Source organism: Ictidomys tridecemlineatus, chromosome 1 (genome assembly GCF_052094955.1).
Source record: "Ictidomys tridecemlineatus isolate mIctTri1 chromosome 1, mIctTri1.hap1, whole genome shotgun sequence".
NCBI classification, from domain to species: domain Eukaryota; kingdom Metazoa; phylum Chordata; class Mammalia; order Rodentia; family Sciuridae; genus Ictidomys; species Ictidomys tridecemlineatus.
This window is the reverse complement of record NC_135477.1, coordinates 32,164,180-32,191,584: the sequence shown is the minus strand read 5'-3', so window position 1 is coordinate 32,191,584 and position 27,405 is coordinate 32,164,180. Positions and strand designations below refer to the sequence as shown.

Below are 27,405 nucleotides of genomic sequence, written 5' to 3'. Positions count from 1 at the left end.
CTGGGGATGTGGCTCAGTGGTTGAAAGCCCCTGAGAAAGGAAGGAAGGAAAGGAAGGAAAGGAAGGAAAGGAAGGAAAGGAAGGAAAGGAAGGAAGGAAGGAAGGAAGGAAGGAAGGAAGGAAGGAAGGAAGGAAGGAAGGAAGGGTCACTCCAAACATTGTGCAAATTAGAACCATTTTAGCTTTTTTCCAGCCCTTTGTAATTGAGGTGGAGGGCACTGGTCAGCGCTGTAAGTGTTGCAGATTAAAAGAGAACAAGCATATGAATTGCATGAACAGAGAAAGTAGCATTTGTGTTCCTCCACTGTTGATGAGACTCAAATGAGATCTAAAAACTTCAGAGTAAGTTTTCATTTATTGCATGCTTAAAATATATCAGGCACTATGCTAAATTCCCGATTCCTATTATTTCATTTAATCTTTACAATAACCCTAAGAAATGATCCTCATTTCTCAGAGAAGCAAACCAAGGCAAAATAGTTAATTTGTTCATGGTTACTGGATGACTTGCAGTGATAAATTCAATGTTTTGTTTCCACTTGGTTAGGAAAGAAGCAGAGCTACAGAAGGTGAGGAAAGAGTTGAGGAGGGATGTTTCCTAGAATCTCTTCAAAAAAACATAAGACTGCTTTGGATAGAAGAGCAGCCTTTATCATTTAGCTCATGTGAACTGAGTCGGATTGTAACTAACTGTGCTGAACCATAACCACAGCACAACCCTGTCTCCAGCTGAGGTCAGCCCACAGCTGTAGGTCTGGGACCAGTTAGCTTCCTGCCTCTGGTGCCAACCAATAGTACCCTCTTGTGGCTGACCCCAAAGACATGTGGTTAGAGATATCAGTCATGGTATTTTTCCCCTTGTTCTGTTTCCTTTTCTCAATTCAAATTAAGTAAGCTGATGCAGGTGAAGTACCATACTTAGCCCAGCGCCTGGCTTGGCACATGGAAAGCATTCCACAGATGTTAACTATCCTTAAGTGCATTTGATAAGTTATTTTTTTTAAAAAAGTTTGATTTGGACTCACCAATGGAAATAATGGTGAAATATTTTCAGAGTTGTAAAAAGTTTTATTTTCCATTTCTTTTCAATCTTTCCTGAGTAGCTTGTGGGTTCACATCCCTAGCCCTGTCTGTACCCCTGTGTCTACTGGCGCCCTCTGTTATTATGATACCGAAATATTTTAAGTGCACTGACACAACTGGCAAAATGATTTTCGCAAAGAAATGGAAGTGTGTTTGGTCTTGGATGTGTCCTTTCTCCTACAGTGCCAAGACTGATGCAGACAGTCTGGCTCCATTGATGGCAAAGGGAGCCCCGGCTCAAGGGGACCACAAAGAGTTGCCACTCCTGCAGTCCAGTAGCACACACTGAAGCTACTAAAACTTGTCCTCCACTCACCACTAAACACTCTTCATGTCCCCAAAGGAAGCCAGGACACATCGAACAGCCCACTCAGGGGAAGCAGATGACTCTGTTACATGGTTCATCCTCAAGGTCCTTTCCATTCTTTCATCCCAGAAGAGAGCGTTGCCAGCTAACCCCCCATGATTCAGTGCAGCAAGCATTGATTAAGCATCCCCCTTGCTGATCAAGGCAAAAGCCACATGCAGTGTTAGCATGTTTGTCTATAAAAATGGTCTTCATTTCTGCAAACTGGGGGCAGAGCCTGGTTCAATACCTTGCACACAGTAGGCTGCCCTGAGTTAGAGCAGATTATTTCTATCAACCCCACTGCAACCAGAACCTGTAGTTCTTGATATTTGGTCCAGATCTCTTCCAAGTGTTTACTTCTCTGTGAATTGCAATTCCAAATAGATAAGAGTCAAAAATTCTTAGGTTAGAAAGTGCTTTGTCATCCATGATCCCTCCCATTGTGCCTTTAGCCTCCCAATATGTCTCCAGAATCATCTGACTTGCCATTTCCTGGATCTCAGAGGACCTAGTACTCCAAAGGGTTGTCTATGGACATAGGGCCTTCAGTTTTCTGCTGGCTCTGTTAACTCCAAGAAGGTCAGAAGTGCTCTGTAACAAGAAATCTTGCAGGAAACTAGCTGGTAGGGAAATCCCTGATTTTTGCTGGCAACAGACCATCAAAAATCTTTCCACATGGGTACAGAACAGATTCCTCCCTTGTATACAGGACCTACAGGTGTGTAAATATGCACCTCCAGTCAGAAGAAAAACTTCTTTTTAAAAAGCACTCATTATGCTTATTGCATGATAGTTGCACTTTTTGTGATTTTTCTGGACCCCAAATATAAGGACAAATATTATGAGAATGGTGTCTACTTAATTCAAGGTTTCTAAATGAATAGAAGACTATTAGGGCAATGCTATGCTCGATCTATCATATGGATTGATCCAGAAGGGTAAGTAGAGTTACACTGATTCATGCACATTTTTTCACTTGGTTAGAACAGGGGTTTTCAAACTGTAGTCACTGATGAAGTTCTGGGACCACTCCTAGGAAACAGTAAGAGGGCTAGATTTCAGATCTCACCTTCATTTCAAACTGAGCACTACCACAAGGGTCTATTTTACACATTGGGTCACCATGAGATACCTTAGTCAAGAAAAAGTGCTTGAAAGTTTTGGAAAACTATTAGGATAGATACCGCACTAATGCGATCAGACTTCAAATCTGAATGGAGTTGACATTATAATCAGTTAAGTGTGAGCAGCTCTTAGTATTGTTAGTAATACAAGTTGAGTATCCCTTATCCAAAATGCTTGGGACTAGAAGAGTTCCAGATTTGGATTTTTTCAGACTTTGAAATATTTACATAAATATATAGTGAGAGACATCCTGAGGATGGAACCTGAGTCTAAATACAGAATTAATTTGTGTTTCCCCTTACACACATAGCCTGAAGGATTTTATACAATATGTTTAGTGCTCACTCATCAGGTGAAATTTGTCAGTGCTCATAGTTTCATGTTTCCAAGAATTTCAGATTTCAAATTTTCATATTAGGGATGCTCAATCTGCATATGTCTATTTCATATTTGCTATCCTCTGTGAGCTAGTTTGTTTCACTGTCTAAGCCATCCTAGCCAGGTCTGTTAGGGATGGCCAGGGAAGAGAATTTTCTCCTCCTGCAAGTAAGACAGCATGCCTTCCATGAAATCAGTCAATCAGCACAGGAAGGGGCCTGGCAGATCCAGAGCAATTTGCTATTTGAATGCACTAATTTGACAGAGAAGGAGACTGAGGCTCCAGGAGCTTTCCTATGTCTAAGACATCCTTATCCCAGGAATTCCTGCACATTATCTTGGCCAACCCCAGATACATGGAAAATTTTTACACACAAGACACAAGGGTACGGGCCAATTTCTTGTGGTTCCAAGGTGATTACCACACTTTTCCTTGATGTTGGTCCACAGAGCAAATTTCATTCTGCACATGGAAGGAATCTATCAGGGGGAAGATTTGTCAGGTTGTCTCATAAACCTTTTGCTCACTTGGGCAACTTTTATGCAGACTTGAGCCATCGGATGAGCATATGAGTGTGGAAGAGTCCAGAAACAGTGCAGGAATCCAGTTGTTCATCAAAGCACTGTGCCAAAGAAATTTTTGACCACAAAAGATTCAAAGCCTTTGTGAAGTTCTTAAAGATTATGATTGAGGGGATTGTGGACATGATGTGAATCAAATGTGATGATGATTGTTTTGTATTTAACTACAATTTTAAAAAAGAGGTAAAAGTAATTTATGAGTTGAAATTGAGATTTTTTTAAGGAAAAGCTGTTTCTTCAGCTGTTTTTATTATTATTATTAAGATTTTATCTTGTCTTTGAAATAGCAAGACTTGGCCATACATGATTTGGTATTTGGGGATAAGAAAATACTGCTATCCCTTTCCAAAACTCAGTATAAAATGAGATATTTTGCAAGATTGTGCAGATGTAAGTGATTGATTCCTATTTTTAAAGGGAGTTTTTATGTGGCAGAACCTGGTTTGGAGTAAGAACACTGGACATTTCCATAAACTGTATGTTTCATGGTGACAGAGATTTTCACATCTTGTTACCTGCTGTATCTGCAGTGCCTAACAACCTAGCGCACACTGGGTTTTGCTGACTGATAACATGAATGGATGATTATCTCACTTCATACTTGAGTTTCCAAAAAATTGATGCAAATTTCTTTTGAACTTTAAATTTCTGACTCCGAAGCAACAAAGTGGATGAACAATATCAGGTTTTTTTCTTGTTTTGCAGATCTTCCTTTACATTTAAATGCCTCCATGTTTGAGGCAAATGGTGGCTGTGGTTATGTATTGAAACCCCCAGTTCTGTGGGACAAGAACTGCCCCATGTATCAGAAGTTTTCTCCACTGGAAAGAGATCTAGACAACATGGAGCCTGCCATCTACTCTTTAACTGTAAGTAGGGCCACTGTTGTGAAGCATTGAAGACTTCCTGAATATAAAACTGGTTTTGAATTCATGGCATTGCAAAGCTGACATGTCACAGATCATGGGTGGGAACAGATATAGTTCCCACAACGTCTTTATCTCTCAGCGCAGTGGCTCTGGTTAGGTTAGGGCTGAATTTGCCAGAGCCAAGTAGGTGCAGTCAGGAAATCCCTGCTTTACCTGATGTACTAATGATTGTCAGTCTGTCTTCAGGCCCACAGAATCATAACTATGAGTAGATCCCATAAAAGTTGGGCTCCAGCCAAGCACCATGGTACATGCCTATCATTACAGTGATTCAGGAGGCTGAGGCAGGAGGATCTCAAATTGAAGGCCAGTTTCTCAGCAATTTAGCAAGACCCTTTAGCAACTTAACAAAACCATTTTATATTTATTTTTGAAAAAAAAAAATAAAAAGGTCTGGAGGATGTAGCTCAGTGGTTAAGTTGCTGAGGGTCTTGCTAAATTGCTGAGACTGGCCTTCAACTTGAGTTAATCCCCAGTACCAAAAAAAAAAAAAAAAAAAAGTTGATCTCCTTGCCTTGTTAGATCAGCTCATCTTTAGCCCCAGTGAGCTCTAAGATAAAACAAAGCTGCATCAATATGTAAATACAGTGAAGCATCTTTCCTGTTTCTAGTTTACCTTTTATCCTTCTTGGGCCTTTTCTTATATCTTTCATTGCTTAAATAACTTACTATCAAAACTCCACAGACTCCCCTTAAAAACAGATTTCCCTGTTTTTTGTTTGATTTTGGTACCAGGGATTAAACACAGGGGTGCTTAACTGCTGAGCCACATCCCCAGCCCTTTTTTATATTTTATTTAGAGACAGGGTCTCACTGTGTTGCTGAGGGCCTCGCTAAGTTGCTGAGGCTGGCTTTGAACTCATAATCCTCCTGCCTCAGCTTCCCCAGCTTTTGGGATTACAGGTGTGCACTACCATGCCCAGCTTCTATTTTCCTGTTCTTTTTTTCTCTCTTAGTTTAACAACAACAACAACAAATTTGGGTGGGAGTTAGGAAAGAGAGAGACAAGGTCATCTCTCCATCTTTTGATCTTGTCTCCCTCTCTTCAAAGGAAGTCTGCTTATGTCACACCAGATTTCTCTTCAAAGATTTTTCTGACTATCTTGTTTTTTCTTTCTCTCCTTAAGACAGGAGGGCAACAGCTCCTTTTCTCTTTGACAATTTTAGCTAGAGTTGAGTGTAGTTTTATTTGTTTACAGAAGGTTAGGAGTTAATTTTTGACAACACACTCTGTTTGAGTTGAAAGGTTACAGTTAAGTGAATACTGTTGACAAAACAGTTTTTATATGATTTCAGTAGCATGAGTACCCGACCTTGTCTATTTACCTTGTCCAGGAAGTCATTCTTTGTGGATGGAAGTGGTGAAACCCAGAAGTTGTCTTCCCTTCTCTTTCATCTTCTGTGACCTTGATCCTTTTTTTCTCCCCCTTCAGATTGTCTCTGGCCAAAATGTGTGCCCCAGTAACAGCACAGGAAGCCCGTGCATAGAAGTGGACGTCCTGGGCATGCCCCTGGATAGCTGTCATTTCCGTACGAAGCCCATCCATCGAAACACTCTGAACCCCATGTGGAACGAACAGTTTCTGTTCCGGGTTCACTTTGAAGATCTTGTATTTCTTCGTTTTGCAGTTGTGGAAAATAACAGTTCAGCGGTAACTGCTCAGAGAATCATTCCACTCAAGGCTTTAAAACGAGGTAGAATGAAAATCCCAAGCAGCACCCATGGTACCCCTGGCATTTTTTAAAGGAAGGCATGAAGTAAGGAAAGAAAAGAAGGGAGAGTTGTGGGGGGTTGCAAAAGTGAGCCATGGTTGGAGGTGGTGCCTGGAAGACATCCAGTATTGGAAGCCAGGGTGGTATTAGATAGAAAGCAGGGGAAAGAGAATTTTTGAGCAAAGGCCAGGGCTGATGGCTTGTGGATTGGCTTTAGTGTGGCGCTCTGAGGAATTTTGGCTTCTTGCACCTGGCTCATGCATTGCTTCTCAAACTGATGTGCATAGGAATCACTTTGGTAATAACATGCAAATCCCAGTTACATAGGTCTGGGTCAGGGCTTGAGATTCTGCCTTTCTTTCTTTGTTTCTTTTTTAGACCTTTATGTATTTATTTATGTGGTGCTGAGGATTGAACCCAGTGCCTCACATGTGCTAGGCAAGTGCTCTACCACTAAGCCACAACCTCAGCCCCAACATTCTGCCTTTCTAACAAGCTTCCAAAGGTGGTGATTCTGCTGAACTACACTAAATACCAGGTTCTACATGTTTCCCCCCATCTCTCCAGCCACACTCAAACTGCCATTCTCTGAGGTCCACAGATACATTGCAATTTCCTGCTTCTTAATTATTTCCTATTTTTCTTCTCCATTGGGCAAATACCCCCTGATTATTATATTTGTTTGCTGGGGGATTAATAAGAAAATACCACCACAAGCAACTCAGGAGGCTGAGACAGAAGAATCTTGAGTTCAAAGCCAGCCTCAGCAAAAGGAAGGTGCTAAGCAACTCACTGAGACCCTGTCTCTAAATAAATAAAAAAATATGGCTGGGGATGTGGCTTAGTGGTACAAAAACAAACAAACAAACAAAAAAATCCAGAAATTTGTTTTCCCGCAGTTCTAAGGGCTAGAAGCCTGATTCAAGGTGGCAGCAGGTCTGGTCTCTTCAGAGGCCTCTCTTCCTGGCTTGCAGATACCAAGCTTCTCAAAGTGTCCTCCGATGATTTTAGTCTGTGTGCACATGTCTTTGTCCTATTAGCCTCTTCCTCTAAGGACACTGGTCATATTGGATTAGAGTCCACCCTTATGACCCCATTTTAACATACTTACCTCAATAAAGGACCTATCTCCAAATAGAGTCACATTCTGAGGTACTAGAGGTTCGGGTTTCAACATATGAATGGGGAGCACAATTCAACCCATGAGAGTTATTATAGAAATGTGAGAAAGAAAGGAATAGCAAAAATATTTTTTTTAATTATCCATCATTCCATCTCCCCAATATAATCACTTTAGGTGAACATCTTTTGCAGACTTCATTTCTCTGCCCATGCATATGACACATGAGATATGTTTTTAAACAATAGGCTCCCTACTAATCTTAGTATTTTGCAAGTTACTAGTTTTCACTCTCTAATGTATATGATGAACAACTTTTCATGTTACCTGTACATTGACATTACCACTCTTTTTTTAACCACTTTTTTTTTTTTACTACTTTTATTGGCTGCACATGCCTTGATGTCAAAATGATCAGGTTTTCCTGCTAATTTTTTTTAAATGAGGTTACTTTTTTTTATACTTTTTTATTCATTTGGTTTTTTATTTTTTAAATATATATTTTTAGATATTGATGGGCCTTTATTTTATTCATTTATTTATATGTAGTGCTGAGAATCGAACCCCATGTCTCACACATGCTAGGCAAGTGCTCTACCACTGAGCCACAACCCCAGCCCCTCATTTGTTTTTTTAAATATTTTTTAGTTGTAGATGAACATAATACCTTTATTTTATTTATTTAGTTTTCTATGTGATGCTGAGGATCAAACCCAGGGCTTCACATGTGCTAGGCAAGTGCTCTATCACTGAGCTACCACCCCAGCCCTTTCGTGCCAATTTTTGTTTGAATTTAGAGTATCTGTTTGAGTCTAAGTTAGGAACAGTACTGGACAGCACCCTCCCAGTGAAAAGGTGCCTACTAGTCACATGCCTGTCGTCATCTATTGCCCATTTTAAGGTGATATTTCTACCTATCACTTGTTAATCTCCTTGGAGTATCTTCTTTGCAGAGCTCTATAGTACTTGGGTTAATAGGCTTTTCCCAATTTCTACAATATTTCAGGATATCGACATCTTCAGCTGCGAAACCTCCACAATGAAGTCTTGGAAATCTCTAGTCTGTTTATAAACAGCAGAAGAATGGAAGAAAATTCCTCTGGCAGTACCTTGCCAGCCTCTTTGGTAATTAAGTTCTATTTCAATCAGCATGTTTGAGGGGATTGCTACACTGGAGGTGGGCTTTCTTTTGCTATAGCAAAGTGGTCTGTGAGAGTCATGAATTGGGTGGCCGTGGAAGTAATAACAGCTGAAACTTGGCTCTTGACAAAGCACTCTACACATACACCACCTCACAAGTTCCCTACATGAGACCCATGCCCACAGAAGTCTGAGGACCACTGGAGCAGAGTTCAGTCCACTAATCTAGGGTAGTTTATTTAAACAGTAAACATAGCTTTAATAAACTGGTTAATTTCATTCTGCTTCCTCTTTAAAAATATATTTGAAAGTATGTCCATTGATTACCTTGTCTACATGTCTAATCATCTGATCGCTATTGTATCAATCTGACAATGTGGCATAGGAGTAAGGAGTTTTGGAAAGGCACCTGTGCTCACAATAATGGCACTGGCTGGGACCACTTCTGCCACCATCTATAAATAGCCCTGCCTTCTTCTCTTACCCTTACTCCTGTTGGTCTCTTCTCTCTCTGTCCTTGATCTTATCTCCTTGGGTTTTTTCTCCTTTTCAGCACTCCACATCAGCCTTAACTGAACAAATCTGTAAAGCTTTAAAAATATCCTTGTGCCCAAGCCACACTCCACACCAATTAAGTCATAATCTAGGGCTGGGGTCCCAGGCATCTGTCTTTTGAAAGATTCCTGGGTGATTTCAGTGTGTGACCAAGGCTGAGAACAACCCTTTGGTCAGGGTGGAGGAAGGTATGAGCTCCACCTTGCGCAGAAGATTGACAGGCGGGAACAGGCCTCACTTCCTGGTCCCAGAGAGCAGGGATCAGGTGCTTTCAGAGAGGCAAAAAAGTTTGTTACCCAGCTCTGGGTTGGTTGCTTCCATATCTATTAGAGCTGAAGGCTGCACAAATGTTGCAAATTCACTGTCTTCACTCACACTTCTGACACCAAAATGCACGTTGTCTTTTCCACACCACTGCTCCTCCTCTCCAGCACCAGTTTGGGATCTTGCATTTAAACTTGATTCTGACACTTTTCACCTGGAGTTAGTGGCAGAGCCCACAAATCAATGGTTTAGTCTCATAAGACTTCCCCTGCTTCAGATGCCAATCACCAGTCCCAGATTGTCAATGGGACTTCTAACAGTCCAGCTAGAGACAAAGACCACATATCTATTTATTTTTTATACCACACCATACCATCCTTGGGGTTCTCAGGCAGCAGCTTCTATGCCTGGTAGGTACACATTCTTCAGCCATAGCAGACACCACCCTTCAGTGCTAAAGCCAATAACTGGACATTTTTCCTAGATTTCTCCCTCTCTCTTATGCCCCCCAGTTAAGACTTAGTAATTTTCAAATACAGTCATCTCTGTCCATCCTTCTGCCTTGGTCCTGATTCATTCTCATCTGGCTATGACAGTGGGTTCCTAAGTGGTCTCTTTTTCACCGGGGTTGTCCTCTCTGCCTTCCTTTAGAATCTCCCAGGCAGATCTAACTAATCTGATCAATGGCATTCCTCACAGAAATCGTTCTTTGGTTTTCCATTGCTTTCAGGGTAAAGTTTATACCAGAGGTAAAATCCAATGCAGGAGGATGCTAGGAGGATGAGGTGAATGTACGTACATGGGCTGGGCAGAGACTCCAGGAAAGCAGAGAGTTCTTGGAGGAGCAGCTTAGAGGAGCAGCTGTTACCCAGCTCTCAGCTGCAACTGCTTGTCGCCATGCAGTATCACCAGATCTTCTGGTTTTGGGGGAGAACCAGGACATCTGTATTTTTATTAATGTTGGTAACATTTTTACCTTTTTAAAAACATAGTAGAGGTTAACCCATGCAATTAAAGTATGTGTGTTTTATGGGATGCAAATAATACCTCAGTAAAACTGATTAGATGAAAACACATTGTACAAGCACAGCAAAATAGCCAACCTTTTCTCTCCACCCCAAATAAAAATAAAGTTCATGTTAAAACACTTCAGCCCTCCAATTGCCATTTTGCCAGTTCCAGTCCAAAGTTTAGCCAGTTCCATGAAGTCCTGCAGGAATGTGCATTGCCAAGGCTCAGGCTTTCTCCCTCCCGCACATGAGCCACTGACCTTGCTGAGGTGCCCACAATGACCTGACCTAGGTCCCTGCTAAATCTCTGCACAGGTGCTGCATCAATTTGGGATCCCCTTGTTCCACTCTTCATCTGCTAGATCACATTGGGTCCTTCAAGACTTACATGAGACCATTTTCAGGAAGCCCCCCCGCCCCCGCCCCCAGGTTTCCTCCAAACCTCCTGTGGGTTCCCAAGCAACTTACCATGCTTCTTACAATGGCCCCTTTCTCCTCTACTTCTCATTCTACTTGGAGCCCTTGAATGCAGGAATAATATCTCACTTGTCCCTGAATCTCCAGGGCATAATGTCTGATTCGCTATAGGCTCTCCATAAATGATTTCATATTTTGAATGATTAATATATCTTAATATGCAAAAATGCTCAAAGAGTTGAGTTACACACCCACCAAGTTCTTCCTAATGGACATACTTTCTCTATTGTGATTATTTGTGTGCCTGGACATTTTATTTATCATTTTACTATTCAAAATTCTAACCCAGTCCCCCAAGAGAGATGGAATGCAATAGATAGTGTAGAATTTCAGTTCATAAATAAGGACTAACATTTATTTCAGATAACATAAGTCCCTAGTTATAATAGAAAGAGACATTGATTGAAAATAAGTTAACTCTTTGGTGGTGTGCTGTTAAGTAATCTCCCTAATCTATTAAAGAAGATGTACATTGTCTCTCCTACTTCATTCATATCAGGTTATAAATGGTTATAAATTTTTGTCTTTTGCATTTATATATCCCTCTAGATACTTCTAAGTACATCACCCCTGTATGGAATAGAACTAGAAATATAGTAATTAGAATGAATGAAAATCATGTGATCTTCCTTCACAGATGTTTAATACAGAAGAGAGAAAATGTTCACAGACTCACAGAGTCACAGTGCATGGGGTCCCAGGTCCAGAGCCCTTTGCTGTCTTTACTATAAATGGAGGCACCAAAGCCAAGCAGCTTCTCCAACAGGCAAGTCTACTGGACCTATGGTTAGGAGAATACAAATCTAATGTATATAGATGTATGTGTGTGTGTGTGAGTATGTGTGTAAGCATACACATGTGGACATCAATGCACAAATGTCTGTGCTGATTATACACTTTTTAAATATTTGTGAATGAGATCAGCTCTAAGAATGACCTGAAGATAATCTCCAGTTCCATCCGTTAGCAGGCAAATGCCATGATTTCATTCTTCTTTATGGCTCAGTAACATTCCCTTGTGTATATGTACCACATTTTCTTTATCCATTCATCTGTGAAGGGCACCTAGGTTCGTTCCATAGATTAGCTATTGTGAATTGAGCTGCTATAAATATTAAGGTGACTATGTCACTATAGTATGCTGATTTTCAGTCCTTTGGGTATATGCCAAGGAGGGAAATAAGCCAATCCTCCCCCAAAAACAAAGGCCAAATGTTTTCTCTAATATGCAGATACTAACTACAATAAGTGGGGGAGGGAGGGAGGTAGGGAAGAATAGAAGTACTTTGGATTAAACCAAGGGGAATGAAGGGAAGAGAGAAGGAATGAGAATAGGAAAGATAGTAGAATGAATCAGACTTTATGTTTTTATGTGCATGACCAATATAAGTCTACATGACTACATGACCAATGTAAATCTACATAATGTACGACCAGAAGAATGAGAGGTTATACTCATATACGTTTAATATGTCAAAATACATTCTACTATCATGTATAACTAATAAGAACAAATAAAAAAATATAAAAATAAGAATGGCCTGAGGAATCTTGGTACTACTAGACAAGCTACCTTAACCACAGAGAAATTTTTAACAATTCTTCAACCACGTAAAACTTAAAAACCAGAACAAATGGCCTTCCAACCATATAAAATTTTTCCCTCTAAGTCTAGACACAGGCCTCATCTTCCTTCATAACGCAGCACTTACTAATCATTCAGAATTTACACAGGAGCTAAATGAAGTCTGTTTGCCATCCTAGAAGTTGAATCAGATTCCCAGAGCATCCGGGTAGACCACATGGGCCAAGGACACATCTCCAGCACTTGAAGCCTAAGGCTCTCTTTTGCATGTGGAGCCCTCCCTCCCTGTTTCCCCCTGGCACTTGATCTTGACCTTTGAAGTCCTACCCATCTGGTGATGTAAAGAAGCAAGGAAAGCCTGAACAAGAGAACCTGAGCCTCTTACCCCAAACCCTGAGCAAGCAGGCCTAAGCCCCTTCACGCCAGGACACTTCTGTTCTAGATCCCTTTAGCAATCTTGAGGCCTTCTGCATACAAAATCACTGTCTATGGCAGAACTTCTAAGAAGGAGAGACCAGGAACAAAGAGCAGCATCCAGAAGAGAAAGGGCAGCTCTCCACAGGGCAAAGCAGAGCCCATGTGTAACTCTCTTTCTCTGCACACTAGAAGTTCTACCCCTGCTTGACACAGTGGCTGATTATCCTTGTAGATTCTTTTATTCTTAACCCACTTCAGAACTCCTCCTCCTCCTTGAGGATAGGCCAACTGGAGCAAGGACCAAGGGAGTGACCCTGGAACTCCCTCTGAAATTAGGGTATATGATGAAATGTAGCTGGAATCAGATAATGTGTGGGGAAATTAAAAACCAACTGAACAACCATACCAAGTATTAATAAGTGTGTCTGACCTTTGAAGGTACACGTCTATAGATCCGCCAACAATTTAGCCAACATTTTATAATTAGGTGGATCATAGAAAACCATTAGGTATCATATTTTACAGATGATCAAAAAGAAGTTTCTGTCAAATGTGTGTATGCGTGTGGGTGTTGTGTTTTTGTTTTTCTTTTCTTTTTTTTTTTTTTTAACCAATCAATCCATGAACTTCAGCGTTCACAATCATAAAGCACTGCCAAGGTTTTGTAAGATAAAGACAACTTCTAATAGGCCATCCACGAAAAGCAGCCCCTTATTGTCACCCTTATTGTCATATCTGCAAAGAAGTCCTCAGAACAGAAGAAGGCAGACACTGACCCTCTCATGGCGTCTTCATACACTAAATTATCCCTGAACTGGTAGTTCTGAGCTTCAGGCAACCTGATTGACTTGGCCCCCACAGAATCAATAGCACGGTGTCTGTTTTAGACCGAGGGCTAAGGTGGAGGGATCCGAATCTTCTGAGAATCTTCTGCTCCACCAACCTCAGTATATTACCTTCTGCTTTCTTTCCAAGTGAGAGAATGTTGACTCTGATCACTGCATGGATGACACAGGCCTGGGGAGAAGGGGATTTGCTTAATCCAGGCCAGGTGGCAGCAGCTTTCTCTCATCACCCAGCCACTTTTACAGGGAGGTGACACAGGGGGGTTTCTTCATCATGGCTAACATTTACTCCCTTGGGATCCACCTTTTGTTAGTAATCTGCTAACGAGTGAGAAAGAACACATCAGTAAAGGTATCTACAGTGATGGCTAGTATTTATTGAGTTTTCATACTTTACACTTTATTCTCATAATGTTCTCATAATGTTACACTTTATGCCTCAATCATAAAACAAACTGAAATTAAGAGAATGTTGCTAATGGCTGTTCTTAGTTTTTAGATGGGAGAACTGAATTTTCGAGGGATTAAGTATCTTGCCCAACACTTCATAGACAGGAAGGTCCAGGTTTGACTGGCTCCAGATCCTTGTCACAATCACACCATGTAAACTGCACAGGGTCAGTAGCCAACAAAGAAAATACTTCCTGCTGGGTTTTTAAGGCACTCTGTCAGGAGTTTACCGAAAGGAGAATTCCCAGCAACTTAGATCAGATGAGAATTTAGCCTTGTGGAACCTTCCATGAGAAGATGATTGAGTATTTCCAATGTGAGAAGACGAGATTATTTTAGTAAAAGCTGGATGAGGTTCTTTGCCCTCTGTTCTGTTTACAAGATTACAAAGGGCTAAATTCATGGAGTGAAAAACCTAAAGTTTTTAATTTAGTAGGAACTCTCATTCCAGCAGTGGGAAAATAGCTATGCTGTCTGGGGATTGTGGAGAAATTGTACCATTGCCCAGAATGGACATAAACAATCCTTTCTGGACATACAAGAATTCTTAGATCTTCCAGAAAGAATTATGCAACACTCCAGAGGAGGTTTTGCTTATAAATTTCACATCAAACCTATCTGAACATCTTGAAGATTTGTTTTGAATTTAAGCTTGTGCTACACTCCTTAGAAGTGAGCCCAATATTGCCATTGTTTTTTTCTTTAGATTCTGACAACTGAACAAGACACCAAACCTATCATCACAGACTATTTTCTGATGGAAGAAAAGTATTTTATATCTAAAGAAAAGAATGAATGCAGGAAACAACCGTTCCAGAGAGCCATTGGTCCAGAGGAAGAGATCATGCAGATTTTAAGCAGCTGGTTTCCAGAAGAAGGCTATGTGGGCAGGATTGTCTTAAAAACCCAGCAGGAAGTAAGTGTATTCTGGGAACAGCCAACACAGTTACAGCTCAGTGGTTAGCCTTCTCACCACTCACCACCTCCCTCAAATCCTGAACTCCTTTCATTGCAACTTGGTGTATATTGTTCTTCTTAAGTAAACATGGTGAAATTATTTTATTTTTCCATACATATCTTGGACTAGGGTTGTGACTCAGTGGTAGAGTGCTTGCCTAGCATGCATGAGCACTGGATTCGATCCTTAGCACAACATAAAAATAAAAATAAAAGATATTGTGTCCACCTAAAACTAAAAAATATGTGTTAAAAAAGAGAAAGTTATCTCTAACTTGCAGAAATTCAGTCTAAAAAAACATCTTTTATAAAGCAAGAACTTAAAGGATCCCTGTGCATGTTATCAGCTGTGAGTCCAGTATTTTATTTGTATATGAAAAGACATTGTTGTAGTTGGGCACTGAGGTATACACCTGTAATCCCAGTTACCTGGGAGGCTGAGGTAGGAGGATCCCAAGTTCGAGGCCAGCCTAGGATTGCACATAGTTTAGAACTTAAGAACTATTTATTTTTGGAATGTTCCATTTAATATTTTCAAGCCATGATTCTGAAACTGCAGAATGTAAAACCTCAGATAAGGGGGACTCCTCTGTTCTGTAATGCAGGGTCTGTAGGAATTCTACATTTTAATGTTGATTATTTTCTTTTAGTGCCTGCTAAATATAAAGTTTTAGCCCAAACAGGTTGAGCATTCCTTAAATTGTTCAAATCATATATTGCAAAATAATTTACAACATTGAAAGGTATTTGAATGATCTCATGCTATAATGGACAATGTATTACATATAACCTGTGAAGTCTGTGCAAATATTCCAAAATTGGAAACATTTCAGTCTCAAGCATTTCAGATAGGGACACTCAACCTATAAAAGTTTGTGTACTGGTAAGTAAAACAGCACTATTTGAAAATACTCCATAATTTCACATAAAGTAAGAGTAATCTCTCAGCATTGGTCAGAATTAGTAAAAATTTATATTACCCGTGCTAATATTTCCATGATCATCTCCACAAAGGAAAGAAAGCAACTTCTGCCCTGTGACTCCAAATAGGTTGACTCTCATTTGACTTTGTTAATAGAATACTTCTTTTTCTTTTCTTTTTTGGTACTGGGGATTGAGCCCAGGGGTGCTTTATCACTGAGCTACATTCCCAGCCCTTTTTAAAATTTTTTAATTTTGTGACAGGGTCTCACTAAGTTGCTGAAGCTGGCCTCAAACTTGCAATACTTCTGCCTCAGCCTCCTAGGTGCTGGGATTATAGGCGTACACCACTGTGCCCGCAAACCAATTTTTTCTTGAATAAACTGATTAACATGTCACTACCTTACTGCCATTTTTGAAATAGTATTTAAGGTTATTGTTCTAACATAGACGGTCTTTATGATATTCGAATAACAAAGCAATTGAGTCAATTCAGTATTTATTAATCATATAATATGTGCCAGGTCCCATTCTGAGCACCTGGCCTGATCCTTTTGGCTCATAATAGAACATAGTGGTCCATGTCTACTGGGCACAGTGGAGATGATAGTAAATTTTATCCTTTGTGTGTCATTTTTTCAATCCCTGATTACTGTGAATGTGACCTGAATCTTTCCTAGAACTCTAGCATCTGCTCTGAGACCCAGAGCCACCACCTTCCTTCCCTAACTGTATCTCAGACCATAAAAGGATACTTGGTTTAAGCAAAGAAATGTAATTATCTCTCCAGCCTCCTCTCCCTGTCAGGCATTGGAATTGCTAAGACAGAGAATAATCATTAGAAACAGTTCTAATGATAATCACTTCAGGAGAAGATATCAGAGAGCTTAACTGGACTTTTGGAGCCCTTTAATTTCTAATTTCCCCCCCATTTCCTGTTTCTAATTGTCTTGCCTTGTTAAAATGCATTCTTTAAGTGACAATGCCAGTGAAGAAGTAAAATTTTCAAGCCATTTATTGTATGATCATTTATAACACTGAAAAGTCTCAAAAACCCACTATTTTTAATGAGCTCATGATGTAATGAAAACTGTTTTACACATAGGGAAATAGAATCAGAGAGGTTACAAGCATGACAGGATCAGAAGTAGAAAGAGCTCAAGTCTTAGGTGGGCTGTTCCTTCTGCCATCCTGTGCTCCCAGCACTAGAATTGCATCAGTCCTGTGGATTATCCACACCCAGCATGGTGGGAGGCAGCAGGAGGCATGAGCAGGAGGCAAGATAGACAGGCTGCTGTCTAAGAGGACATCATTCCTGGGGATGCCCTGAAGGCAATTTAAATGTATATGACAACAGGCAGTAGAGATCTCAGAAGTAGATGCTAATAAATGCTGGTAGAAGAGAAGCATTTTGAAGGAAAAGGGGGATAAATTAGAAAGGAAAGCTAATAAACTTTTATCTCATAAGTAGAATTACACCGAGTTCTCCTTGATATATCTTTGTGGGGAGATTTTTGAAATGACTAAAATCTATCCCAAAGATAACAAATTGCATTTAGTGTATTCAGGTTTAACTAGTGCATAATGATAGCAAAATTTACTGAGGCTGGGGTGTAGTTCAGTGGTAGAGCATATGCTCAGCATGCATGAGGCCTTGGGTTCAATCCCCAGCACTGAAAAAAAAAAAAAGACTCTGATTGAAAAGTGACTTTAGCAATCATTGAAGGCAAACAGGCACTTACGATTGATAGATTTGGGTTATAAGTATTTCCATTTATTTTATCATTTGGAAATTTTAAGATATATAAGTAGTTTGCCTATATCAATTAAAAGTCCCTAAATTGCTGTCTGTGACCTCTGACCTCTCCAGCTTGTTGTGTACTTTTTTTTGTTTCCTTGGCTGTAGAGCCCTCAGCCACATCTTCCTATAGTCAATGTGACCCCCTCTGACTACTGCTGGATTTGAAATCAGACAAGCCTGGGCTCTGCTGCAAATTAGGCTATCCTGAATAGGTCACCTAACTTTTGTAAACCTCACTGCCCTAATTTATAAAATCTATAATAGAAACTACGTCATTTAACAAAACAACACTGTTGCTCACAACAAAACTCACTGTCAAAATATAGACAATATATACAAAAATAAGTGAAGAGGCTGAGGTTGTGGCTCAGTGGTAGAGCATTTGCCTTGCATCTGTGAGTCACTGGGTTCATACCTCTGCACCACATAAAATAAATAATTAAATAAGTTGTTCAAGTTAAAAAATAAGTTTTCTTGTTAAAAAAATTAAAATTAAAAAATAAGTGAAAAGGGGTTATGATGAGAGCTACTGTTATTATTTCTGTTCATAATTTGTGACTTATGGGACTGAAAACTCCAGAAATATGAACAAACTCTGAATGGAGCTCTAAGGAGTCCTCTTAAAAGTGATGCATTGGGCTGGGATTGTGGCTTAGTGGGGGCTGGGGTTGTGGATCAGTGGCAGAGCGCTTGCCTTGCACATATAAGGCACTGGGTTTGATCCTCAACACCACATAAAAATAAGTAAACAAAATAAAGATATTGTGTCCTTCTGTAACTAAAAAAAATTTTTAAATATATTTTTTAAAGTGATGCATTGTTTTGGGGACATTTTATGCAGCATCTTAGAACTTTTTTTCTTGTTTCTTGCTTCCTGATTTTTGGGACACTGAGATTATAAATTCTGCTATGTGAATTACCCCATCCTCACTCTCTGACTAAACATGATCATGCAATGGCAGCCACATCATATTATGCAGGAAGATCTCTTGGAATGGACATGAAATGATGAGTACAGTCTTTTAAGTGAGGACTCAAGTTTTAGAGTGGGAACAAATCTCATTTTATATAATAAAATGGGTAATAACTCTTGTCCCCTACCCATCCACACCAGTATACCATGAATTGGTTCAAAAAATTCAGTTGTATAAATTGTAGGGCTATGATTGCACAGGTAATGAAATGATTGATTAGGGCAGGTGGGTGCAGCTGTCTGGCAAGCTCCAGGACCAGTCCTTTCAGGTCTTGGTTACAGTTTGGCACCACCTGGTGGCATTTTTCCATCTTTACTTTAATATCAGTGGGGACAATTCTGAGTCATGTGGCTGGGTTGGAACTTCCAGGATGGTGGCAGTAATTTTTGGATACTTCTGCTTAATTAGCACCATTTCATAGCCTGGACTGGAGATGGTGCTGGGAATAGGAGGATTGTCCTGTCAAGTCCTCATCCCTGAGACAGGGTTGGCTATTCTTTACTAGCCTTCCCTGTCTTCCCTCCTCTCTTGCAGAAGATAATTAAAGCTGCTCTCATTTGAGACTGGGAGATGACAAAAGACAGGAACCATCTTATAATCACATTATAGCTAAAACACGTAATGCCAGTTTTGTTGTATGCATGTATTCACGTATGCAAAATATATCTGTGTATCCATAACAAATGTTTAGAAGGATATAAAACCTAACAACAGTGAGATGTTCTTTATTTGTTGTGTGTGTGTGTGTGTGTGTGTGTGTGTGTGTGTGTGTGTGTGTGTGGAGAATGAGGTGGGGAAAAGAAAAAAAGTATGAGAATAAGAAAAGTTTGCTTTTTTATTGAATTACTTCTATACTTTCGAATTTTTTAAATAAGATGTATATATCCTTATACTATATAGAGATATGTGTGTGTATATATATGTATATATATATATATAAATTTACATATACAAAAATTCACCAAAAGCCAGTTTATCTAAAGCTAATACAATAACCCATTTTCATAATTATGATATTAAAAATATTAAATTAAAAAATAATTTTGCTGATATTCATTTCAGTGTGGTTTACCTTCAGCCATTGTATCATGTCAGCCTTTTCACTGTAGGTTTTGTTCACCCAGCTTGTCAGAATGTCAATTTCATGTCTCACATTTCAGAAATCTAATGATTTCCTAAATGCTCAAAGTCTGTATGGAAATGGTGGGTTTCTCTAAATGTAATTTACTGTGTTCTTATTTGGCTTTTGGTAATTGAAAAAATGGTGAATTTTCTTTTTACAAATTTATCTACAGTTGATTTGGACTCTCAAAATCCATATCTAATAGGAGCAGATGAACTGGCTTATTCTAGGCCAGACCTTCTCAGTGTGTCAATTAGCAGAAATACAATACTTTCTTTCTCTCAAAAGACAGGTATATCCTTTTAGAATAGTTCATGAAATATTAACTAATGTATGAAACATAAATCTAAGAACTTGTTGCTGCATTACCAGGATACAGCTCAAAGTCTTGCTAATTTTTTTTTTAATTCTGCATCACCTTACCAATTACTGTTTTCATTTTCTAACCTAGACCATAGAAGAGAAAAACATTACTCAAGATGACAAAGAGGTGATCTTGAGCTCAGAGGAGGAGAGTTTCTTTGTCCAAGTGCATGATGTTTCTCCAGAGCAACCTCGAACAGTAATCAAAGCACCCCGTGTCAGCACTGCACAGGATGTCATTCAGCAGGTAAAAACTGCTCTTTGGGGGAGGGGGTGTAGCTTGTTGATAGAATGCTTGCCATGCATAAAGCTCTGGGTTCCATCCCCAGCACTGCAAGAAAAATAACTTACTCCCTTCCTCACCTCATTCCTTTTGTCAGTATAAGTTATAGGGACAAATTAGATGTCTGTTTCATTGTTCTAGAATGAAATTCTTCAACAATGGGGACCCAAAAAGGAAGAGTGTGCCTCTGAAGGCTAGGAAATATTAGTGCATTCCTTCAACAGATATTCAGCTAGTGTGCACAGTGAGCCTGGGACTCTGTGAAGCATTGACAGTAGTGGATTTAGAAGGAAGCTCTGCGGAATGGTCATTTCATTGTCCCAGAAATGTCTGAGCCAATATCTAATGACCACCTCTCAAGGATCCTACAGAAGACAAGCAGGAGGCTTACTCTGACCCTCTCCCTTCCTCTATCTCAAGCTTCTTTGTCTGCATGGTTTCAGAGAACTGTTTCCTTCCCAACTATGGCCTCCTCATAGTTTGCATTCATTAAGTACCTGAGAAGGAATAGTTTGCATTCATTAAGAGCACAGACCTTGATCAGTTGCTCTAGCTCCAAACCCAGCTGTACTACTTTACTAACTCTGAGGTCCTGAGGAAGATCTCAGATCTGTGCCTCAGCTACTGGGTGCTGGTAAAATAGTTCTTTGGGGTGAGAAGAAAAAAAAAAAAACTAGTGTAAATACTACCTTGTCTGCCTTCACTAGCCCTTTTCTCCACTTAGCTCCAGCACACCCTGTGTGGTAAGACACTGCATAGATAGCATGGAGATAGCATAAATAGTACTTTCCTCACTGGTTGCTGTTAGCACAATGTCTGGCAGGTGGTAAATACTACTGACGTGTAACTTGCTATTCCTTTGTGTGACCATTTGGGTTAATGCTAGTCACCTTAATTATGACTTTGTATTCCAGATTGTGGTTCTTTTGCTCATCTTTGCCTCCTCCAAGTAGAATATCTGGGACAGAGTAGGTCCTCAGAATGAATAAATGCATAAATGGAAGATATTCTTGTACAAAATAAAGGCTGACTTTGTGACTTCTAAAATCCCTTCAACATCCAACACAGCTTAAAAGAGGCAGCCTTGTGGGATGAGGGTTCCTGGGAGGCAGGATTCTGTTCCTCACTGGCTGAATAACCTTCCTATCTATGAGCTTTGGCCTATACGGAAAATTCGGTTCCAGTCTTTATTCTGTTGCTTACTAGCTGTGTTTTCTCTGGAATCTGCTTAACTTTTATAAGTCTAAGCTTCCTCATCTAAATTATAGACCATTAGGAAGCTAAACGAAGTAACCTGAGAAAGTATGTTATACAACTACACAGCTGCACAATAAGGCACTGGTCAACATGATCTGGAAGATTCCCCTCTGTCTCTCAAAGTCTATGCCACTTTTCTACCTTTCAGTTTCATTTACGATGAATGCAAATGTTGGAGATACTTCATTCAGTTGATATTAACTTTTCTTTCAGACATTATGCAAAGCCAAATATTCCTACAGCATCCTTAGCAACCCCAACCCAGGGGACTATGTGCTTTTGGAAGAGGTGGTCAAAGATATGCCCAACAAGAAGTCTTCTACCCCAAAGTCTTCACAGCGAGTCCTTTTGGATCAGGAGTGTGTGTTTCAAGCCCAAAGCAAGTGGAAAGGTGCAGGGAAATTCATCCTTAAGCTAAAGGAGCAGGTACAGGTAAAGTTTAAATTTAATTTGCCCTCTTCATAAATCATTTGATATTCATAATCACGTAGTAACCAGATTTGGGAACTAGTAAAATCTCAAACTTCCTGAGTCAGAGTTTGGGTGGGAAAAAATCGTTGGGCTTTGTTTACACTGTGTAGGAAAAAATGTACTCCCTGTGTGGCAAAGAAGGCCTGAGAGGTGAGTTCCTCGGCCCTTCTTCCAACCTCTACTTACTAGAGATGGAAGTGAAAAGAACTCTGACCTAGTGCCATGACTGAGGACCCCGGGTTTAACCTAACATCTAAGCAAATTCTCCCCCCTGCCCCCACAGGCATCCAGAGAAGACAAAAGAAAGGGCATCTCTTTTGCAAGTGAACTTAAGAAGCTCACCAAGTCAACTAAGCAGCCCCGAGGACTCCTATCACCTCCTCAGCTCACAGTCTCAGAAAATGTCCAAAACAAGGAGGAGAAACCTGTGGGTGGCTTGTCCTCCAGTGACACGATGGATTATCGACAGTGATGGAGGGCAGCACGTTTTACCCAGGTACACTGTCATCACACCACTCTGAAACTGGCTCCACTGAAGCTACTTGGTGAAGCATAGTTGTTAGTAGGGTAGCTGTCTTTTCCCAGTCAATGTCCCCCAAAGACAGGTGGAATGGTGCCTTAAGATAAGGCAAGGGCGGGCTAGGTTGTAGCTTAGCGGTAAAGTACTCACCTATTTTATATATGAAAAAGAAGATAAGGCAAGAGCTCTGAAGACATAAGTAACACTTGAGCTTTTAAACTTTTAGGCCTCCTTATTTTGTAGATAACTAAGCAGAGGCCCCAAGAAGGTAATCAACTTGCCCCAAATGCCACAATGGACTTATTTCATCATAGAACTCTCTTGATAATTAAAAACTCACATGAACATTCTCCAAGGGCTTTTTGGATCATTCAGCTTTTTATTCCTTTGGATTCTGCATTTTATGTTTTTCTAATTTCACTTTGTTTTAACAAAAACCAACCAACCAAACAAACAACAACAACAAAAAACCCTGGTATCCAGGATGTAATGATTAAATCTCATTCTGTCTTAAGGTAGATCATTCACATCAACCCTGAATGAAAGCATGTGAGGAAAACAAACATAAGTTTCTTTCTTTCAAATAGGGCTTTTCTTGAGACTGGTCTGGCTATGTTGCCCAGGCTGACCTCAAATTCCTAGGCTCAAGTGATGCTTCTGCCTCATCCTCCTGAGTAACTGAGACTATAGGCACACACCACCCACCCAGCTTCACTTAGTTTCTTCATGAACTCAAGGGATCATTACATCTGTTTAGTTCTAAGACTTAAAATTCACAGGAGATCAACAGCATCAAGAAGACATTCGTGCTTATACTACTGAGCTTCACTGTTTTTACCACACTCCCAAATTTCTCACATCAAACTGTAAAATTGCTCACACTTTAAAGAATTCACTAATATATTCTGATAGAACCACACTGGATTCATAACAGCTCAAAAGAAAGCCCAATGCATTAAGATCCTGTTTCTATATTTGAGGAGCATCTTTCAAAATAACTGGTGCCCCAGACTACACTTGTAAGACTCTTTCAAAATAATAAGCAAGGATAGCCAGGCATGGTGGCACATACCTATAATCCCAGTGGCTCGTGAAGCTAAGACAGGAGGATTGCCTGAGTTCAAAGCCAGCCTCAGCAACTTAGTGAGGCACGAAGCAACTCAGTGAGACCCTATCTCTAAATATAATACAAAATAGGGCTAGGGATTTGGCTCAGTGGTTAAGTGCCCTTGCATTCAATTCCCAGTACCAAAAAAATAATAATAATAAGCAAGGCTAAATACAGGATATGGTCCCCACCAAAATATCTGCATATCCATCTATTCCAAGAGATCTGGTTGTTGAGGTTTGTATATAAATACTCAGAAATCCCACAGCTATGGCAGCAATTCACGTCACAGTATCAGATAATCTCTGAGGTTCAGTACTTTTTCTCTTGAAAAACATCTGGTATCTCAAATTTTAAAGTTCCAGATTCACTTTCTTTTATGCCCCAATGTTGCTGAAGCAATCATCAGTCCCTCCCCCAAGGGCCAAGTGAATTTAGGACTAGGCACCAATGTTGAGTCTCTCAAACTTTTAGAAATGACTAACCATAGTAGTGGGTCTGTGAGCCTACCATAAGGGCAGTGATCAAAATTCAAAATGTTGTTTCTATCAACATTAGTAAAGTACAGAAGTGATAATGTCACATACATCTAATTCCCATGACAGTGAAATTACACTAAGGCTGGTAAATCTGTCATAAATGTACTACTACACTGAAGTAGCCCTCTGTGTACTCTAAGACTGCACAATGTACATAAGAATACAACTACTAGAAATTTGCACACCACAAAAACATAACTGCTTATATTTTAGGAGAGGGGAACAACTATTAGAAATTTGCACACCACATGAACATAACTGCTTATATTTTAGGAGAGGGGAAGAGAGTGATAGTGATTTAGATGACTGCCTCTGGATCCAATTTTCTTGCAGCAAGCAGACATTTAGAATCATTCAGTTGACTTCATAGCTTTGCTTAAAGTTGGGGAAGCTTTCTTTATAAACAGCAAAAGGTGCAACAATGAGAATTTACATCCCATAGACCTCCTTTATGATGTTCCCAGGAAAGAGTACTTATAAAAAAAAAAAATGGTGGGGCTCTTTCTGTATATAGGCTCATAAGAAAACTTTTTGAGTCACATATTTCATGTCATTTGTTCTAAACAATCACATCTAAAGTTTCAATAACCATCATTTAAGAACTTCTAAAGAAGTAAATTCATCTTACTCCTCTCAAATAACAGACACACAATTGAAAAAATTCTACCTTTCCTTAAAAGTTGAACAATGTGAGTTAAAAGTTTTTTGTTTTTTTCCCCTAAAGAACATGGTGTTCCAGGCCCCAAATGCCTAATATTTTGCTTCCTAGGAACATCATGTTCAGACACTTATAAGTTCAGCTGAGCTTGGTGGTACATGCCACCAATAACTAGGAAGGCAGAGGTGGGAGGGTTGCAAGTTTAAGGACAGCCTTAGAATTTACCAAGACCCTGTCTCAAAAATTTTAAAAATTAAAAATAAAAGGACTAGGGATATAGCTCAATGGTAAAGCACCCCTGAGTCAATCCCTAGTCCCTCACTCTTCCCCCAAATTCAGCCACCAGAGCTGTAGGTTTCTATTGGCTAAACAATTATGAACACTTGTTAGGTTATGTTTTTGCATCTTCATTTTCAATATGCTAATAAACCCATGTATACCTCATTACAGGTGAAGATCTCTCAGCAAGAAGTCAAAGCCAAGAATGAACATGGTGGAAGAAATATAATTTATTTTCATTAAACTTAAAACTGGAAATTGATGATTTATGAACTGCAGCCTTCTTCACACATGATGTAAGGTCCATGATGAGGACAAGGTGGCACAGGGCTGGAAGCTACAAACCAATTTACTGACGAATGAAGCAAAGAAGCCTAGGGAATTGCTCTTTTAGAAATGTTGGCAGTAGGGAAAACCATTATTAGGCTTGCAATAATTGAGCAAGGGCCAGAAAACTGTCAGTAAGGGCCACATAATAAATATTTTAAGGGTTGAGCATTACATGGCCTCTGTTCTATCACTGTAGTGTAAAAGCAGCCACAGACAAATAAGTACATGAATAAGCATGGCTGCATTCCAATAAAACTTTATTTATGAACATTGAAATTGGAATTTCATATAATTTTCATATATCACAAATATTCTTTTGATTTTTTTCAACCATTTATACAAATTAAAAACTATTCTTAGCTCAAGGGCCATACAAAAAAAGGTGGCAGGCTGGCTTTGGCCCAAGGGCCAGGGTGTGCCAACCCAAGTTAGAGAACTGGGAACAGGAGGCACAGAGGTCTGAAAGCAAGAAACCTAGTATAGCCATGCGTTTTATGACCGAGAAGTTGAAGCTTTAGGGCATTGCAAATGTAAATATGTCCTATAACATAAGATTCATCAAAAGTAACTCAGCTTAGTTCCTATGTTGTTGTGCTATAGTCACTCTTCTTCAGGATTTCTCTATACATGTAGAAATATTTTTTTTTAAAGGTTATTGCTCATATACTCACAGATTATTCCATTTTTGGTTTTCACAAAATGAATTTAGGGTGATGTATAATTTTAATATCTACTGAGTCATTGTGTCTTAAAAAGAAAGCTAACCATTTTCTAAAAGCAAAAGCAGACTGAGGTAGATTTTGAGGTAGATTTATTTATTTTGCAAGGTTTGTATTGACACTGTACTTATATATTTATTAGACATAGCTTTCTTGATGTGGCTATGACTTAGAGGCATTAGTGGTTCTAACTCACTATTTGAAGACAGACTTCCTAAAAAGAAAATGTATGCTATGAACATCTGAGATAGGCTAGACTCCCAAGAAAAATAGCTTCGTTTCTGATTAAGAGCTATCGATCCTACTCATACTTGCCATTTAATGTAAATTATTTTTAAACCTTGCTGTACAAAACTATCAGCTAAGTGTAATGAAATTTTCTCATTCTTGGTATGAAGCAAACTATGGCTTTTAAAAATGAAATGTGTTTCTCTAAAGTAAAATCCAAACTTTACCTTTCCATTGGTTTCATTCAATTTTAAGACTTTTTTCAAATTATAAACAGAAAAATCCTAACCTTTGCTGAGACTTCTTTTTTTACTAATTTAAAAAGTGAATAAAATAATCCCCATGATTTTTTGCATACTTTAAAAACATAAGTGTCAAAAATACACTATACAGCTTTCATGTCATCATAAGTTCTTACTGACCCGCCATTCTCTTGCCAACAGAATTTAAGCTACTACAGTTTGATATGGTTTGTACAGTGTTACAGGTTTCTTTTTAAATCAAATAACCAGTCTATAACAAATGCATAGTAGTGTCCCATTTTTTAAAATATCCTGGAAACATTTTATCAAGCCTCTAGAAACTAGTATGCCAAGTGGTTTGGCTTACCATTGGTTGAAAATTGAATTACTAGTCTAACTGGCTAGAATAAAAATGAAAATTGCAGAATAATGAGACAGATAGAAAGCAAGACTGGCCTCTCTAGGTTTTTCATTTTGCTTTGATTCTTGCTAAACTCTGCTCACCCCCATTCCCACCCCAAATGGCCTTTAGCATAATTGTTGATTTGGTTACAGCAAATCTGAAACTTAACCCTGAGACTCAATTAGAGACTGAGTCATCTAGCAAGTA

At 39.4% G+C, this 27,405-nt stretch overlaps 1 protein-coding gene across 2 annotated transcripts in view; it reads left to right on the top strand.

Annotated features, from left to right (window-relative positions):
- Window positions 1–26,785, top strand: part of Plce1 (phospholipase C epsilon 1) — a 284,305-nt gene extending 257,520 nt beyond the window's left edge. The window contains exons 25-33 of one of the 2 annotated variants that reach the window (XM_078037879.1): window positions 4,223–4,386; window positions 5,880–6,141; window positions 8,286–8,404; window positions 11,363–11,491; window positions 14,729–14,938; window positions 20,250–20,408; window positions 21,915–22,127; window positions 22,456–22,668; window positions 25,448–26,785. In XM_078037879.1, the coding sequence (XP_077894005.1) occupies window positions 4,223–4,386; window positions 5,880–6,141; window positions 8,286–8,404; window positions 11,363–11,491; window positions 14,729–14,938; window positions 20,250–20,408; window positions 21,915–22,127; window positions 22,456–22,644 (1,445 nt within the window). In that variant the 3' untranslated portion in view covers window positions 22,645–22,668; window positions 25,448–26,785. Of the gene's footprint in view, window positions 1–4,222; window positions 4,387–5,879; window positions 6,142–8,285; window positions 8,405–11,362; window positions 11,492–14,728; window positions 14,939–20,249; window positions 20,409–21,914; window positions 22,134–22,455; window positions 22,669–25,447 lie in introns of both variants that reach the window. The other variant, XM_013362156.4, reaches the window with a different exon arrangement.
- The last annotated feature ends 620 nt before the right edge of the window (window positions 26,786–27,405 follow it).